This window comes from Zeus faber (assembly GCF_960531495.2).
Source record: "Zeus faber genome assembly, chromosome: 2".
Classification (NCBI taxonomy): domain Eukaryota; kingdom Metazoa; phylum Chordata; class Actinopteri; order Zeiformes; family Zeidae; genus Zeus; species Zeus faber.
In genome coordinates, this window is record NC_137189.1 from 36,807,994 (window position 1) to 36,824,541 (window position 16,548).

The following is a 16,548-nucleotide window of genomic DNA, read 5'->3' on the forward strand; positions in this document are numbered from 1 at the left end:
ATAAATCTGAATATGTGTGTGTGTGTGTGTGTGTGTGTGTGTGTGTGTGTGTGTATGTGTGTGTATATATATATATATATATATATATATACACACAGCAAAAGCCACATTTGCACATCGCAGGGTAAGGGCACTCCCTGGCGGCGGGAAGCGATCCCAACCAAAAAAAGGTCTGGTCAGGAAGATTGTCCTCAAAAAAAAAAAGACGGTACTGATTTGCAAACAATTCGCTCATTATGAACAAATCCTTCAAAATGGCTGCCTGGAGTCCCTTCATGAGAGCTTTGGCAAGTCACAGAGTGAAAATAATTACTGAGGATTAAATACTGTAAATGTGACTTGTATTAGTAATTCATTAGTAGTTAGGACTCTTGTAATGCTGCAATACTGTAAATTGTACTTCCTGTAGACTTATACTTGCTTGGGTTAATAAAGTGTTGTCATATCTTGACAAAAAAAAAATACCATGGGATCTGGGATAGTTTGAATTGAATGTTGAACACTTGGATGATCAAATGGATGAATTTAACGCTTCCTGTGAGAATTCCGGTCACAACTCGGAGCCGGAGACTCTTACGAGACTCGTTCATGGTTCAGGAACTGTTTAGGAAATACTGAATCAAACAAACTAAGAACCACAAAATCGAAATGATCTTTTTTTTTTTACAGAAGACGACTAAAACTGAATTGGCATTCAACAACTATAAGCTACATAATCAATGGAAATTCTTTATAATTGTATTCATTTTCAAATGTAAACCCTGAATTCCTATTCTGTTTGTGTTTAAGTCATTGGCACAGGTATGGAATATTACATTTTCTTTTTATAAAAAATATGTATTGTTATGTAGCTGAAAAAAAATCTTTTGGATTTTTCGTTTTGGGAAAAAAAAACCCAAAACAAAACAAAACAAAACAAAACAAAAAAAAAAAAACAACTTGACTGACCCTGAATTAAAAATGAAAATAAAAACAACAAATAAAATAAGAATACAATTAAAAAAAAACTTGAATATCCACAAGGTGGCAGTGTTTCGCTGTGGGATCTGACAGATCCTGAGGTGCAGAAAATCCCTCCATATTGCATTAGTTCCAAAATATTTGAAATGAGTACTTGATAGTACATGTACTGGGGTATAAAAAGTCTAATAACTCATTCCATGACTACCATCTTTTGGTGTAAACAGGGGTGTAGTGGAGGGACGGAGAATATCCACCGATTACACCAGTGATTCCCAACCTGGGGCGCTGGACCCCCGCAGAGGGGCACCAGAGATCACAGGGGTGGTCGCTAGGCTTTAAATGATTTGAATCATATGTTTCCTAATAGTGGAATATTAGTTCAAAAATCCACACAAGAGTAAGTTCAAATGCAAGTGACTAAAAGTTTTAATGCCCTAAAAACCTTGCTCCCTCTACCTTGAAAATTAAAAACATTCCAACAAACGTGGCCACCGACTGTGAATCAATACATGGAAAAAAATGTAATCAGGTTTAATTCAAGGTGGGTCCCTGAGGGAAAAAATGTTTGGGAACCCCTTATTTACAGTATAGTCACCAACCAGCCAGTCATCCACTCCCCTTTTTAATAGTGTAGCCACCTCACCAATTAATACTGCAACCTCCGCGTGCGAAGATGCATTCTGCCCTTCATGCACTGAGCTAAAAGTCTTCATCATCCAATTATTAAAGTCAAGAACATGCAGGTGAGACTCACTGGAGATTATAAATCACCCAACGCTGGGAACAGGGCGTGAGGGAGGGGTTTCTCCCTGCCCCCCTCCGTCAACAGGAAGACAGCCTACAGTACGACGAGTGGGAAGCAAAAGATGGATGGATGGATGGATGGACACTGTAGAAGAATGGGTGGATGGACGGATGGATGGATGGAAGTAAAGATAGAAGGATGGATGGATGGATGGGTGGGTGGATGGATGGACGGATGGATGGATGGATGGATAGAAGCATACGGAGAAGAAGAAGAACATATAGAAGCATAGAAGCACACGGATGGATAGAAGCATGGATGGATGGACACCTGGATGGATGGGTGGATGGATCGATGACTGTGACTAAAAAAGTGCTTGTGAAGGCAGTGCTACCCCATGACGTGGAGCCGTGTGGAGGGATGGACGAACGGAGGAATGGAAGGATGGATAGACGGTGACTAAAAGCGTGATCGTGAGGGCGGTGCTGCGTCGTGGTGTAGGCCTCAGCAGCATGTTGGCCGTGGTCACATTATGGTTCGACGGACTTCTACGCCATTGAGAAAGCATGGATGGACGACTGGATGGACGGACGGGTGGGAGCGTGGATGAACGGACGGACGGATGACAAGGACGGGCGGCGACTCAAACGGTGCCAGCGAGGGGCCGGCGACGCTACCTCATGGTGTAGAGCAGCGTGCCGTCGTCCTGCAGCCTCAGCAGCTTGTTGGGCGTGGTCATGTTGTGGGCGATGGACTTCTTGCCGTTGAGGAAGAAGGTGTCGGGCGTCCAGATGTTGCTGGCCAGCAGGTTGTTCAGCGGCAGCATCTCCATGGGACCCTTGAAGCACAGGCGCTCGTCCTTCCAGCTCTGGCGGAAGAACACGTCGATGGTGTACTCCTGACGACAGAGGCAGGGGGAGACCGCAGGGTCAGCCCTCGGTCGACTGTGTTGTGACGCTGAGGCTGCCATCTTTATTTGTTCTCCTTAAATAACCTTGGCCATAACCGATTTGGCAGGTCCGTTGTCCATCGCCGTCTTTTTTCAAACTATGTCCCAACGGTGCGTCGCAGCAGTTGGTTACACCAGACAAGAACGACATAACGACAGAGGAAACAGCTTGTCCGCTAATAGGCCTTCGCCTTGAGCCGATTTCTTTTACCAATTTATGATCCTTTATCGCATTTTTGGGCAAAACCGCAAAGCAGTGTGACCCTCTCGCCGCAGTCGGTTAATCAATTGCGGATCCGCGTCCACGCCCATTTTATCGAGTCGAATACAAGCGACGTCCCACGTTTGGTCACCCGCGCCTACAGATATGACGGTGGGGTCTAATACGTCCGGGCGTTTTTATGAGCGGGGCCGTTCTGACGCCTCTTTCCCCGCACCGAGATTAAACCGATTTGGGTTCAGAAGGCAATAAATGAAGGGCAGAATGGATGGCGTTTAACTTTCCGCCCTTTAAAGCTGACCGTGTCATCCAATTTGGGTTGGAAACGAATCATTGTCATCTTCCCTTATCTGTGATGTCATCAATGTGAATCGATCCACAGCTCGTCGGGATGGGTCCAGATATCTGATTATTCGATTGTTGGATTATGCGATGAATTTAACGTCAGACTCATATTAACTCTATTTCATGTAAAAAGAATTTTGGAGCTAAGTAACTACACACAGTACAATTCAAATTGGACCTCTCCCTGGGACGTGCAGCAGGTCCGGTCTGTGATATCTCTGGGTAATTAACTTTTAATATATTCCTTTTTTTTTTTTTTTTTTTGGTTCGGTTCCAGAATGTGAAGGGCTCTTAATCGGAGCGGGCGTGGCACCCGGCAGTTGTTTCTCAATTTCAAAATTTCTGAATAATCGAATGATGGATAATCATCCAAATAATCGATTATTCGCTCACACCACCCGTCAAATATCCAGCCGTGAAAAAAAAGAGTTTTGCACGTCCCTAATAGCGAATGTGACTCGGTGGCGGCCTGATACAAACAGGCTGTCGGGAAGATGACGAATTACCGTATTTAATTTACCAATTCAAGTAAGGTTTATTGTGGGGCGTGTTGGCAGTGATTGGATGGACAATGCGATGTTTTAAAACCAAAAGGGATGTGACATGTGACGCGGCTCGGAAAGAGTTCCCGTCCCGCCATTGGCTCCTTCCCCCGAGGAGCTAAAAATACAGAGCCGGAGCGGCGGCGACCCCGTCGGGTTGTATCTATGGCGACGGACAACCGTGGACCGACACTCACCATCTCCGTGTCTGACACCGGTCCGAAGCTGGTGACGAAAATATTCGTCTTGATTTCGGTGACATTCTCTGGGCAGGGAGATGGAGGGAGGGAGAGAGAGAGAGAGAGAGAGAGAGAGAGAGACAGGTATTTACGGAACCTTCAACAAAAACGGAGGTGGATACAATGTCCAGGTGATTATATCGGCAGTAAGATTTCAATGGAGATTCCTCAGATGTCCATCCCTTAACCAGTACGCGGGCGTTGAATTTTTGACAAATTTGCTGCCAGAGGGGACGCTGGCTCGTTCTTTGGTTTTGTTTTTCTCAAACAGAGCCGCCGTGCGTGTCAACTGCTCTCATTTTTTTTTTTTTTTTTTTTGTGAATTGATCGAATTATTGATTCATCTTTTTTTTTCAGACATTTTCAGGCAACACGGGAAATAGCCATTAAATAAACGGGGAAAACATTCTGCAAATTCAGAAGAATAAATCAATATATGTACAATAATTGTATTATTATTTTATTTTTGCGTGAGTTTTTTTTTTCTCCTCATGACATTTTTTGGTTTATTTTGATTATTTTCCTGCCATATTATATTGTGTACAGCTAACTGGGTCTTATTGTATATTTCATTTTTCCCCCATATAGTGCCATATAATGGTGGACATGAGCTGCTGCAATCTCAATCAATCTGTCTATCTATCTATCTATCAGTCAGTCAGTCAGTCAGTCAGTCGTCTGTCTGTCTGTCTGTCTGTCTGTCTGTCTGTCTATCTATTTGGTATCAATCACCATTGACATGTATGTGAACGGATGGATGGATGGATGGATAGATGGATGGATAGATGGATGGATGGATGGATGGATGGATGGATGGATAGATGGATGGATGGATGGATGGATAGATGGATGGATGGATAGATAGATGATAGATGGATGGATAGATGGATGATAGATAGTTAGATAGATGGATGGATAGATAGTTAGATAGATGGATGGAGAGATGGATGGATGGATAGATGGATGGATAGATAGTTAGATAGATGGATGGATAGATAGTTAGATAGATGGATGGAGAGATGGATGGATGGATAGATGGATGGATAGATAGTTAGATAGATGGATGGATAGATAGTTAGATAGATGGATGGAGAGATGGATGGATGGATAGATGGATGGATAGATAGTTAGATAGATGGATGGATAGATAGTTAGATAGATGGATGGATAGATGGATGGATAGATGGATGGATAGATGGATGGATAGATGGATGGATAGATAGTTAGATAGATGGATAGATGGATGGATAGATGGATGGATAGATGGATGGATAGATAGTTAGATAGATGGATGGATAGTTAGATAGATGGATGGATAGATAGTTAGATAGATGGATGGATAGATGGATAGATGGATGGATAGATAGTTAGATAGATGGATGGAGAGATGGATGGATGGATAGATGGATGGATAGATAGTTAGATAGATGGATGGATAGATGGATGGATAGATGGATGGATAGATAGTTAGATAGATGGATGGATAGATGGATGGATAGATAGTTAGATAGATGGATGGATAGAGGGCTTGTAGAGATGGGGTTTTTTTTCGTCTTTTTTTCTGCTATGTATTTATAGGGCCCTCTTGTCAAGGGTAGCAACAGTAACCAGGATGTAAGAGTGAGGGTGGGCTCCCTCTCTCTCGCTCTCTCTCTCTCTCTCTCTCGCCATGACACATCAGCCGTTCCACCAAAAACAGAAGGAAATAAACGAGAAAAACAGGAAAGAAACGCTGCATCCTATATATGTACAGTATATATATATATATATATATATATATATATATATTAGAAAATCCAAAACGAGGTAACGAAATGCCAATGGTAAAAAAACTCAGTACAGTCATTGGACCAAAATGCGGTTATGAAAGAGAGGAGGAGAAGGGAGAGCGAGAGAGAGAGAGAGAGAGAGCGCGAGAAAGCGAGAGAGAGCGATGGACTGAAAGGACGGAAGCAAGAAAAGACGGACATTCATATGAAAAGGGCTGTCGGAGAAAATAAATAAACAAACAAACAAACAAATAAATAAATGAAAAAGCGGCGCCGTCTCTCAATGGGAGCGCGTGGGCTTCTCAAGGTTATCTTCCCCTGTCGCCGGAGCAAGGGAGTGAATGAGAGGGCGAACGAGCGAGGGGAGGAGGAGAGGAAGAAAGAAAAAAATAAACCGCAGATTTTTAGTGGATCAGGAGGCCTGTGTCTCGGAAATGACTTGATTGATTCTTGCAGACATACACACACACACACACACACACACACACACACACACACACACACACACACACACACACACACACACACACACACTCCATCCTCCCCCTTGGATTCCAGAAGAAGGAGAAAAAGAAGCACCTGGCAACGACTTGTGCCTCAAGGAGTCACCTTAAGGCCTGTTACGCACCCTGCCTGACGACAGCGCGCTCAAATGCCTCAATACGCGCTGAATGCAAACACTGCTCGACAAGCATCACGACCGAAGAAGGGAGCGTTTTCCACACACGTCACATCTTCTCCCCTTTTTAGCTCACGGCACTCGCTCAAGCTTCCTCCGACCGCGTGAAGTGATTTTACGCAATTATTTTTTCTAGAGTAGTAGTTTACTGCATTCACGCCGAGCCTACGTAGCGGGATAGCGGTGCGCTCTGACAAGCGGTATTAGGGCAAGGTCACCATGCGTTCAATTTCTTTTTTCATAAGTATTGGAAAATAAGGGAAGAGGTGAGAATTGCGTAATTGCACAAAAAGTGTTTTTTGTTTTTTTCAAGCAGTTATCTTTTAAAATAGTAATTCACACATAACATAAGTATAAAAAAACGTATATATGGTTCGTATACGCCAGTATTTGCTGTGAGATCATGTCAAATTCTCCTTAAAATAAATTAATAATGGAATTTTGCTTTTGTGAGCGCAAGATCAAAATTGCAGCGCTGCGCTACTCATCAATCGCTCTGTGTGATAAGCTCAGTTCTAAATGTTTGTGAACTTTTTGTTGTGGTTTAACATTACAGTAGTGCGCCGTGGGATTGCTTCCTTGTACAAAAGTGTGCCGCGGCAGGAAACGAGGGTGGGAAACATTGTCGTGTCATACATTGTCGTGTGCTAGTTAGGAAGTAGTAATAATTCATATTTATAATTTATACCCTACATACCCATAACAACAATTTATCCTGCGTATCACATTTTGATTATCCTGTTTATTCTGATATCTGATTTGCTGTTTTCGTTTTTTTTTTAATATTGTATATATTTAACAATTCTTATTTGTATTTTTATTCGATTTTTTATTTCCCTTTTTTTTCCTATTTTGTTTTCTATTTTTCTAGTTTTTTGGGGGAATGTTGAGCTTTTTTTATGCTTATCGTTTGTAGTGAAACGCACCAAACCAAACAAATGATAAATTCCTAGTTCCTTTGTACAGTATATGTAAATAGTTCCTAGTATATGTAAATGTACACTGGCGGAATACTGACACTGAACAACTGATTGTGATTTCGTGATACCGGTTGATCAAATAATCACACTCAACCCAAAGTTAGTTTTTGTTCTCCATTACAATACGGACAATGTCAGTTACGCAACTTTGGCAGCAAGCTCTCCGTTTCTATCGTCTGAAACCCTTCACGGGAAACCGTTTCAATTGTCATTTTCTATGGGTTTTTGGTTTTTTTTGTTTGTTTTTTACCGTTAAGTGACGCTTCATTTCGCATCATTTGGCGTCATTTCCCCTTTTACCTCCGAGTCCTGGTCGGAGTCTGTTGTCGTAGCCGTCCAGCAGCCCGTCCAGGATCCTGGTGAAAACTGTGCTGTTGTCGTTGGCGGCTGCCTCCTTCTGAGCCTCAGAGGAGCTCTGACACCAGCTGGAGGAGAGGAGGGGGAGAGGGGGGGATGGAGAGAGGGGGATAGAGAGAGGGGAGAGGAGAGGAGAGCAGAGGGGAGGAGGATGGAGAGAGGGGGAGAGGAGGGGAGAGGGGAGGAGAGGAGAGGGGGATGGAGAGAGGGGGAGAGGAGAGGAGAGGGGGATGGAGAGGGGGGGAGAGGAGAGGAGGATGGAGAGAGGGGGAGAGGAGGGGAGAGCAGAGGGGAGGAGGATGGAGAGAGGGGGAGAGGAGAGGAGAGGAGAGGGGGATGGAGAGAGGGGGAGAGGAGAGGAGAGGGGGATGGAGAGGGGGGGAGAGGAGAGGAGGATGGAGAGAGGGGGAGAGGAGGGGAGAGCAGAGGGGAGGAGGATGGAGGGAGGGGGAGAGGAGAGGAGAGGAATGGGGGGGAGAGGAGAGGGGGATGGAGAGAGGGGGAGAGGGGGATGGAGAGAGGGGGAGAGGGGAGGAGGAAACAAGAATAGGACGAAACAGAGAGGAGAGAAGGAAAGAAAGGAGAGGAGCGGAACAAAGGCGAGGAGAGTAGAACAGAGGAGCGGATGGAAGGGGAGGAGAGGAAGGGAGGAGCGGAAAGGAGGAGAGGAGGAAGGGAGGGAGGAGGAGGAAGAAAGGCGAGGAGAGGAGGAGGAGGAGGAGGAGGAGGAGACGGGGAACGGAGAGGAAAGAGCGGCGTGGGGAGGGAGCAGTTGAGAGAAGAGCGGCGGCGAGGAGGGGAGGAAATCAAACCCACCCAGAGCGAGCGCGTCCAAACGTATTATTAAACTGAAATATTTATGTCTCCCAAATTGAATCCTGGGAAACTCTTTCGTTCCCTCTTTAAGTTGCTGCTCTTCCCTTTTTTTTGGGAGCTTCATTCCATCGGCCCGAGGCAAAAGCACCTGGATAACCTCACCACTGATGAAGTTGAATTCCGAAATGGAATACAAGCGTCACACAAACGTGCTACGTATCATATATACGCGCGGGGCTCTGACCAGGTCCTTGAGGCGCTTGGGTCGCGTAACCTCAGGAATTAAAGTGCTGGAATACCTGGAAAGTGTCCCCGTTTCGTGCCGAAATGCCTGAAAGGTCCTCGAAAGAAAGAGTTGCGATAATTGAAAACCTGTGATATTCCCTGTAGATTACAATCACGTTAATAATCATATATTGATGATATTGACTATTTTGACTATTGAACGATGATCTATTTGCCTTCGGTGAAGTCCTTGAAAATGAAAGCGGTCGTGCTTGATAAAGTGCTTGAGCGTCCTTTCACTTTGTAATGCAAGAATGACCCCTGTATAGAAATAAATGTAAAAAAATACATACTGTGTATTAATATTATATGTTTTTGGTGATGCTTTGATTCAAACAGCTTGAACAGCTCACAAAATACCATACTTTGCTGTAGTGCAGTCTTGAAGACCAAATTTTACTATATCCCAGTATTGTGACCAGGGAAAATCCCGGGGCGATATATATATCGAGACTCGTGTCGCGATTATGAATAAGATAATAATTGAAGACGTAACACCATGTCACATATATAATGTATTCAGGCCTACCTGTGTTGGAATCCACACAGGAACAGGAGAGGAAGGATGGACCGCTCCATGGTTGTGTCACTTTAGATGTTTAGAGCTATAGCCCCACACACACACACACACACACACACACACACACACACGCACACACACGCACACAAAGAATGATTTCAAAACTAAAGCACCGGGAGTCGCAGCACCGTCTGTGTTGTCCCCTTTCATTCAAACGCCCCTTTATTTATATCGAGAAGATGATTTGGTCATCGTTTTCTCTTCTGACCGGTTGCTTTTTGGTCTGCGGGGTGTTTGGCTCCTCGTCAAGGTGAGCTAGGCGACCACTTCATTCGACGCGGGTCGATCAAATTTGCCGCGACCGCCACTCGTCCACCTTTTTGCCGCCCCCGCCGGAAATGGCGGACCCCGCCACCAACGACACAGTAGGACACGTGAAAACGCGAAATAAGATGAATTCTTATGAAGTGCCCCGTTAAATAATTTTAGGTTTCAAATATGGGGTTTATATGTATATATACGTGTATATTCATATTTTTTTTTTAAAATGACACAATAAAAAATCTCACGGATTACCACTTTAATATTACCCGATGACCATGAGGAGCCAAAGTCGAGGGGGAAACTCTTGATCCGATCAAACGTTTGGACAATAACGAGGTACAGTATGTGGATGGCATGTATTGGGGGATCATTTCGCATCGCATCTAAATCGATATATTGGTTATTAATGCCCGGCACAGTAGCAGTGCTGTGGTTTCCTGCGACCCACCCCCCCCCATAACACATTATTCCCCGGCCCATAAAAAAAAAAAAAAAAAAACGCTCTCTGCAGAGCTCCACTGCGTATGAATTCGCATCCAACGCATAAGGGGCCATAAGCCCCCTCGCCACAAAAAAAAAAACAACAAAAAAAACAAAAACAAAAAAGCATCTGTATCGTCATGTCGCCATTGCAATATGCGAGAGTGGGGAAGGAAAAAAAACATGCGCGCTACCTGCGAAAATGATTCATCACCAATAGATGCGTCTGCAGGTCGGCTACACAATGAGAGAGAGCAAACACACACACACGCACGCACACACGCACGCACGCACACGCACGCACACACACACACACGCACACACACACACACACACACACACACACAGTACCTTATCAATAACCCCCCCAAACCCGAGAGGTGCGTGCTTTCCTTTCCACCATCAGCGGTGTGTAAGTGTCGTTCTTTTTCTTTCCGGGTCCGGGTCCGGGTCCGGGTCCTCTTCTGGCTCTCGCTACCGGTCGCGGTCCGCCTCACATCGCGCGTCGTCCCCTGCAGCCTGCAGGAGCAGCGTGGTTCCGCACGGGCATCCCTCCTCCTGCGAGCCGCCAGCGCCTCCTGGTCCTGGGTGCTGCTGCGCGGGAGAGAGGGGGTGGGTGGAGCGGGGCTGCGGAGGTGGCGACGCTGCTCGCTCCGCATGCGCGCGCGTCCGTGCACGGCGTGAGACCGAGGACGAGGCGACCGGATTGAAATGTTTCATTGGATTTTATTTTGATTTGAATTGTTTTCATTTTTTTTATTGTGGCCCCCAGAGTGAGGGGCTCTCATTGGTAGGCAAGGGAGCTGCGTAAAAACAGCCGACGCTGCCCGGAGTCCTGGACTTAAAGACAATTATTTATCAATTCTGAAGAGGAAGAGGGGGCTGGGGGTGTTGGGGTGACACCGACTGCATTATTCAGAAAAAATGAAATGTTTTGTTGTTACCTTATATCTACCTCGGTTGGTTAGACTGGATGCTGTTTTGTTGTTTTCATCATACTCCTATTCAAAAGCATTGCTGGGTGGATTATATTCAAAAAATGACAAAATTACAACAACAACAATAATAATAATAATAACATTATTATTATTATTATTATTATTATTATTATTATTATTATTATTTAATAATAATAAAAATAAAAAATATAGCTGCAGGCAGCAATACACCGGGTCCAGGGTAATCGTCCCTTTGTTAAAGTTCAATGGAAGAGTGTGCTATGGCTCGAAGTTAATTTGGTCCGGCCTGGTTACAGTGTAATTCGAAGATCAGGCCGTGTTCAGCTGTGGGTGGCTTTCATACGCTGCAACTGACGGCAATTATCATTCTGAAGTATGGCCGCATGAATATGGCTGAAATGATAATCACGGTTATTTTAGTCAATATTGTGAGCGCAATTATTTCCCACGATCATTTATCAGTTTTGTGGGACATCATTATTTTATGGCGCTTTGTAAATCAACAGAAAACTGCCTTAACGATAATAATGTATTTTATAAACCTATAACCAAATATTATTAAATAAAGAATGAAAATATTTCAAAACACATATTCAATAAGTACATATTCCTTGTATTATGTAATTGCTTCTGGTTATTGTTACCAGTCATTATAATTCAAGAAGTTTGGATACATTGATATCTCTGGAACGTCGATAAATTCTGACAGTGATCTTATGAGTTTTAATTTTGTAGATCTTACTCTGGTGCGCGTTAGTTTACCTCAGAAGTGTAGATATTTATGATGTTTCAAACACTGCGCTTTGTTTAATCCATTTGTCTTCTGGTAATACTTTTCAAACATAATAAAAATGAATAGTAATAAAATAATACCTGTCACTTTGTAACTTTGTATGGTTAAGAGTGTGTATCTCACATGCCTATAGTTAACTTCCAATTGCGACTATATGTGTCACATGATCTGTGTACTCCATCGAGTTGCACATTCGCGCTGCGCGTGGGGCCATCTTGGTGAGGTGACGATTGTTGATCACCAACTTCTTCCACAATACTGAACCTGTCATGAAACTACCATGAAACTTGAAACTTGAAAAATGCCATGTCGGAACTTCCCCGAATACAAATCCTATTCAGATTGTCTATGGGTTGGTCGGATCCATGACATCCATACATTTCTGACGTCAGTTACATCTGCACATGCGGCCATCTTGGTGAGGACCCAGTTGTTGACAGATCTCTAGATTGCGACGCTACCACGTGACCCGTGTGAGCCACGCGTCATTTGTGCATGATGATGCCGAATGATTCCACAATCATGGACCGCTCCGGATCAAAATTGGACGACGGCATGTCGGGATTCCCCCGAATACACATTTTTATTGATCTTGTCTGTGAGTGTGGCGGAACCCTGACATCCATAGACTACTGATGTCACACTGATGTCAGTTTTCCATGAACAAAAGCAACCCCGATGTGAATTTTCTGTCCCGAATTTCCCCAAGGGGGTTAATAAAGTGTGATCTCATCTCATCTTAAAGTGTGATGTCACTCATCTCGGCTGTCCACACTAAAAAGTTACATGCAGTTGAGCCCTCAAGTCTTTTCACCAAGCCGTTTTATCCTGACCATTGCCATAAGATGGTACCAGAGTTCCACATTTCATTATTTTAGGTGAGGTAATTGTGCTCAGTGATCGAGGGAGCGCTTTGTTTGTTTTTTTTTTTGTTTTTTGTTTTTTTCTTTAGGCTTTGGTTTAATGCGTTTTGGAGATGTGGCATCACAGAAAAACATCACTGGGTTTCACCACCTCCCTGGCGCGGAAAGCTCCTGATAGGACAGAGCTGCAGCGCTGGGGCTTTACACCGTCCACCGTGTGCGTTTTCCCACCCATTGGATAGTATATATATATTGTACATTCACTCTCTGATTGTTAACCTGGTTACCTGTAGCCGCTCGCATCAAGTTCAAGTCTCTCATGCTGGCCTACAGAGTGATTGTTGGGAACGCTCCCGCCTACTTAAATGCTCTTGTAAGAGCGCATGTTACCCCCCGGATGCTGCGCTCGTAATATGAGCGTCGCCTGGCTCTGCCGGCCGTACAACCACGGCAATCCAGGATATTCTCATTTGTAGTTCCACGTTGGTGGAACGAGCTGCCAAAAATGACCAGAGCAGGGACCTCCCTCTCTGTCTTCAAGAAGCACTTGAAGACCCAGCTCTTCAGAGAGTACCTCCTGTCCTAACTTACAAGTGCTTAGCACTACCTAGCAGTATTTATTGTTACACTAATGTCTCTGTCGCAATGTAGCTTGAATGTTATTCTCCCTTGTAAGTCGCTTTGGATAAAAGCGTCTGCTAAATGACTAAATGACTAAATGTTAACCACAAGGGGTGTAAAAGAAGTTACGATATGCAGTCGCCACCACACGCCAGCCAAGTGGGGTTTTCAGGGCCCTCCGGCACAGAGAGACAGACGATGATGAGTTGTAGACACCAGTTTATTGTAGAGGGGAGGTGAGGTGGATTTTCGCCCAGCAGCAGATTGAACACGTCATGACAGGGCTCCTATCCTGAGTGTGTGTGAGGATGGTGGTTTTAAACCCACTGCTCGATAGCCCAACCCACGAGTGTCACATGTGGCTGCTCAAACAACCCCATCCACACACCACAGTTGAATTGGTAGAGCAATACTTTATATATATATATATATATATATATGCAAAAAATATATACACACACACACACACAGACATATAACGTTAAGCCACGTTAACATTAAAACCACTGACAGGTCAAGTGAATAACATTGATCATCTCATTCCAATGGCACCTGTCAAGGGGTGGGATGTATTAGGCAGCAAGTGAACATTCAGTTGTTGAAGTTGATGTGTTGGAAGCAGAAAAAATGGGCAAATGTAAGGATCTGAGCCACTTTGACAAGGACCAAATTGTGATGGATAGACGACTGGGCCAGAGCATCTCTAATACGTCAGGTCTTGTGGGGTGTTCCCAGTATGCAGTGGTAAGTACCGGTGGGTTAGGGTTAGGGTTAAGGTTAGGGTGGTTCAAGGAAGGACAACCGGCGAACTGGCGACAGGGTCATGAGCGCCCATGGGCTCATTGATGTTCGTGGAGACCGAAGTCTAGCCCGTCTGGTCCGATCCCACAGAAGCTTGCTGTGTATGGGGCTGTGTAGATGCAGACAGTCATAGTGCCCACGCTGACACCTGTCCACCACCGAAAGCGTCTGCACTGGGCACGTGAGCGTCAGAACTGGACCATGGAGCAATGGAAGAAGGAGGCCTGGTCTGATGAATCATGTTTTTTCTACGTCGTGTGGATGGCCGGGGTTAGGATCTGATCTGATTGAGCATCTGTGGGATGTGCAGGAACAACAAACACAATACATGGAGACCCAACTTCACAACTTCCAGGACTTAAAGGATCTGCTGCTAACGTCTTTGTGCCAGATACCACAGGACACCTTCAGAGGTCTTGTGGAGTCCATGCCTCGACTGGACAAGGCAGCACGAGGGGGAGCTACACAATATTAGTTATTATTAGTGGTAATTTTATTGTTGTGGCTGATCAGTGTATATACATGTTTAATGGTTGTTTTGTATATCTCACAAATGCAAAATTAAAAATGCAAAACAAAAAACTGTATCTAAAAAAAAATATATATATATATATATATATATATACATATATATAAAGGGGACATATATATACATTTAAAATATACATATATTTTTTCATATATATATTCATATTCATATATATATATATATATATATATATATATATATATATATGATGTATGTGAAATAATCTCTTGAACTTGAACTTGAACTTGAACTAATACAGTATATTATATATAAATATATATAAATTTTTTTGATACAGTTTTTTACTTATAATTATTTTTCCTGTATTTGTGAGAGATGCAAAACAAACATACCAGTAAACCTGTATACTCAAACCACTATTCTCAGACCTAAAAAACGGTCCTAAAAACCTGCACACCCTTATGAACATCAAAATAACAAAATATTTTTCATTACTGAAAACCAAAAACAGTTCCTCACTCATTGACTGACCCCCCCCCCCTTGTGTTTCAGGAATGCTGTTGATGTCAACAAAAAGCTGTTTGCCATCTATGACACCAGGTAAGACCCGTGCTATTCAATATTCAAAATTAAATATTTTAAATTATACAGTAATTATGTCAACCAATCACAACCAATTGTGGTTAAAAAAAAAAAAACGTGCAAAATCTGGGTTTGCCCTCCCCATCTGCTCAGATTCATATTCAGATTCATGAAAAAATATGTTTTGGCCAGTTGGGGATATTTTTTCCTTCATGGGTCCTCATTATTTTTCGTGAGGTTTCATCCAGTTCGACGGCAGCTGCAATTCACAATTCGCTCGCGCAATCTTTGAAAGGTGGCGGGCCCCGCCACCAACAACGGAGACGGCATGTGGAGGAGTACATATAAATGCAAAATACAACGAATGACTGTTTCCTTTAAAGGGCCAGATAAAAATGGAGAAAAAATATGGAAAAGAAAAACATATGGAATACATATGAAATACGTCTTTTCTTTTTTATTTTTATCTAACAGATGAACACATTCATTCTACACAATGAACCAACCATTAGTAGCAAACGTCTACCATTTCACGTAGGGCGAGCCATGGGTAACCCAAATACATTGAGTGGCTGTTTCTTAAAAAAAAACAGCAGCTCTGTTAATATGGGATGCAAATCAAATAAAGGCCTTTTTTTGTTGTACAAAATAATCTTACGGATTACCACTTTAATACCAGACATGGCAATGAACAAAGTGGTGCGTCCCTTGAGGGGGCAGTGGCTCAGGAGGTGCAGTAGAGAGGGTCACCTAGTCATCGGAAAATTGCCGGTTCGTTCCCCGGCTCCTTCTGGTAGCGTGCTGAAGGGTCCTTGAGCAAGTCCCCTAACCCCCCCCCCCCTATAAGGCAGCCCACTGCTGCTGGATACAGCATTTACTAGGATGGGTAAAATGCATTTTGTTGTCGGATCATCAGCGCTTGTATTCTGTGCAATGGCAAATGAAGTGAATCTAGTCTTAAAATCTCAAGACTAGGAAAACTCTTCGGAACAACAACAACGTACAAAGGCATGACCCTGGATTCAATACGTATATTTGGCGGACCCCGTCAGCGCCAGGGGAAACAGCCCACAGCGGAGCACATGCAAAGCGCAGGACACGCTGCTTTATAAAGCGCCTGTTAAATAAAGTATCAAACAGGGGATTTTTTTTGACTCAGTGGTGGTTTACACAACAACAACAACAACAACAACAACAACAACAACAACAACAACAACAACAACAAC

The 16,548-nt window shown here is 43.7% G+C and overlaps 2 protein-coding genes across 2 annotated transcripts in view; one reads left to right on the forward strand and one right to left on the reverse strand.

The window, feature by feature from the left end:
- The window catches only part of LOC307227461 (gamma-aminobutyric acid receptor subunit alpha-5-like), a gene marked incomplete at its 3' end in the record, with an annotated part of 42,645 nt that extends 34,793 nt beyond the window's left edge, over window positions 1-7,852 (reverse strand). The window contains exons 1-3 of the mRNA XM_079996786.1: window positions 7,732-7,852; window positions 3,962-4,029; window positions 2,386-2,606 (exon numbers count right to left, since the gene is read on the reverse strand). Of these exons, the coding sequence (XP_079852912.1) occupies window positions 2,386-2,606; window positions 3,962-3,964 (224 nt within the window). The 5' untranslated portion in view covers window positions 3,965-4,029; window positions 7,732-7,852. The remainder of the gene's footprint in view (window positions 1-2,385; window positions 2,607-3,961; window positions 4,030-7,731) is intronic.
- The window catches only part of LOC307227460 (gamma-aminobutyric acid receptor subunit beta-3-like), a gene marked incomplete at its 3' end in the record, with an annotated part of 99,998 nt that overhangs the window by 29,224 nt on the left and 54,226 nt on the right, over window positions 1-16,548 (forward strand). The window contains exon 2 of the mRNA XM_079996785.1: window positions 15,293-15,340. Within this exon, the coding sequence (XP_079852911.1) occupies window positions 15,293-15,340 (48 nt within the window). The remainder of the gene's footprint in view (window positions 1-15,292; window positions 15,341-16,548) is intronic.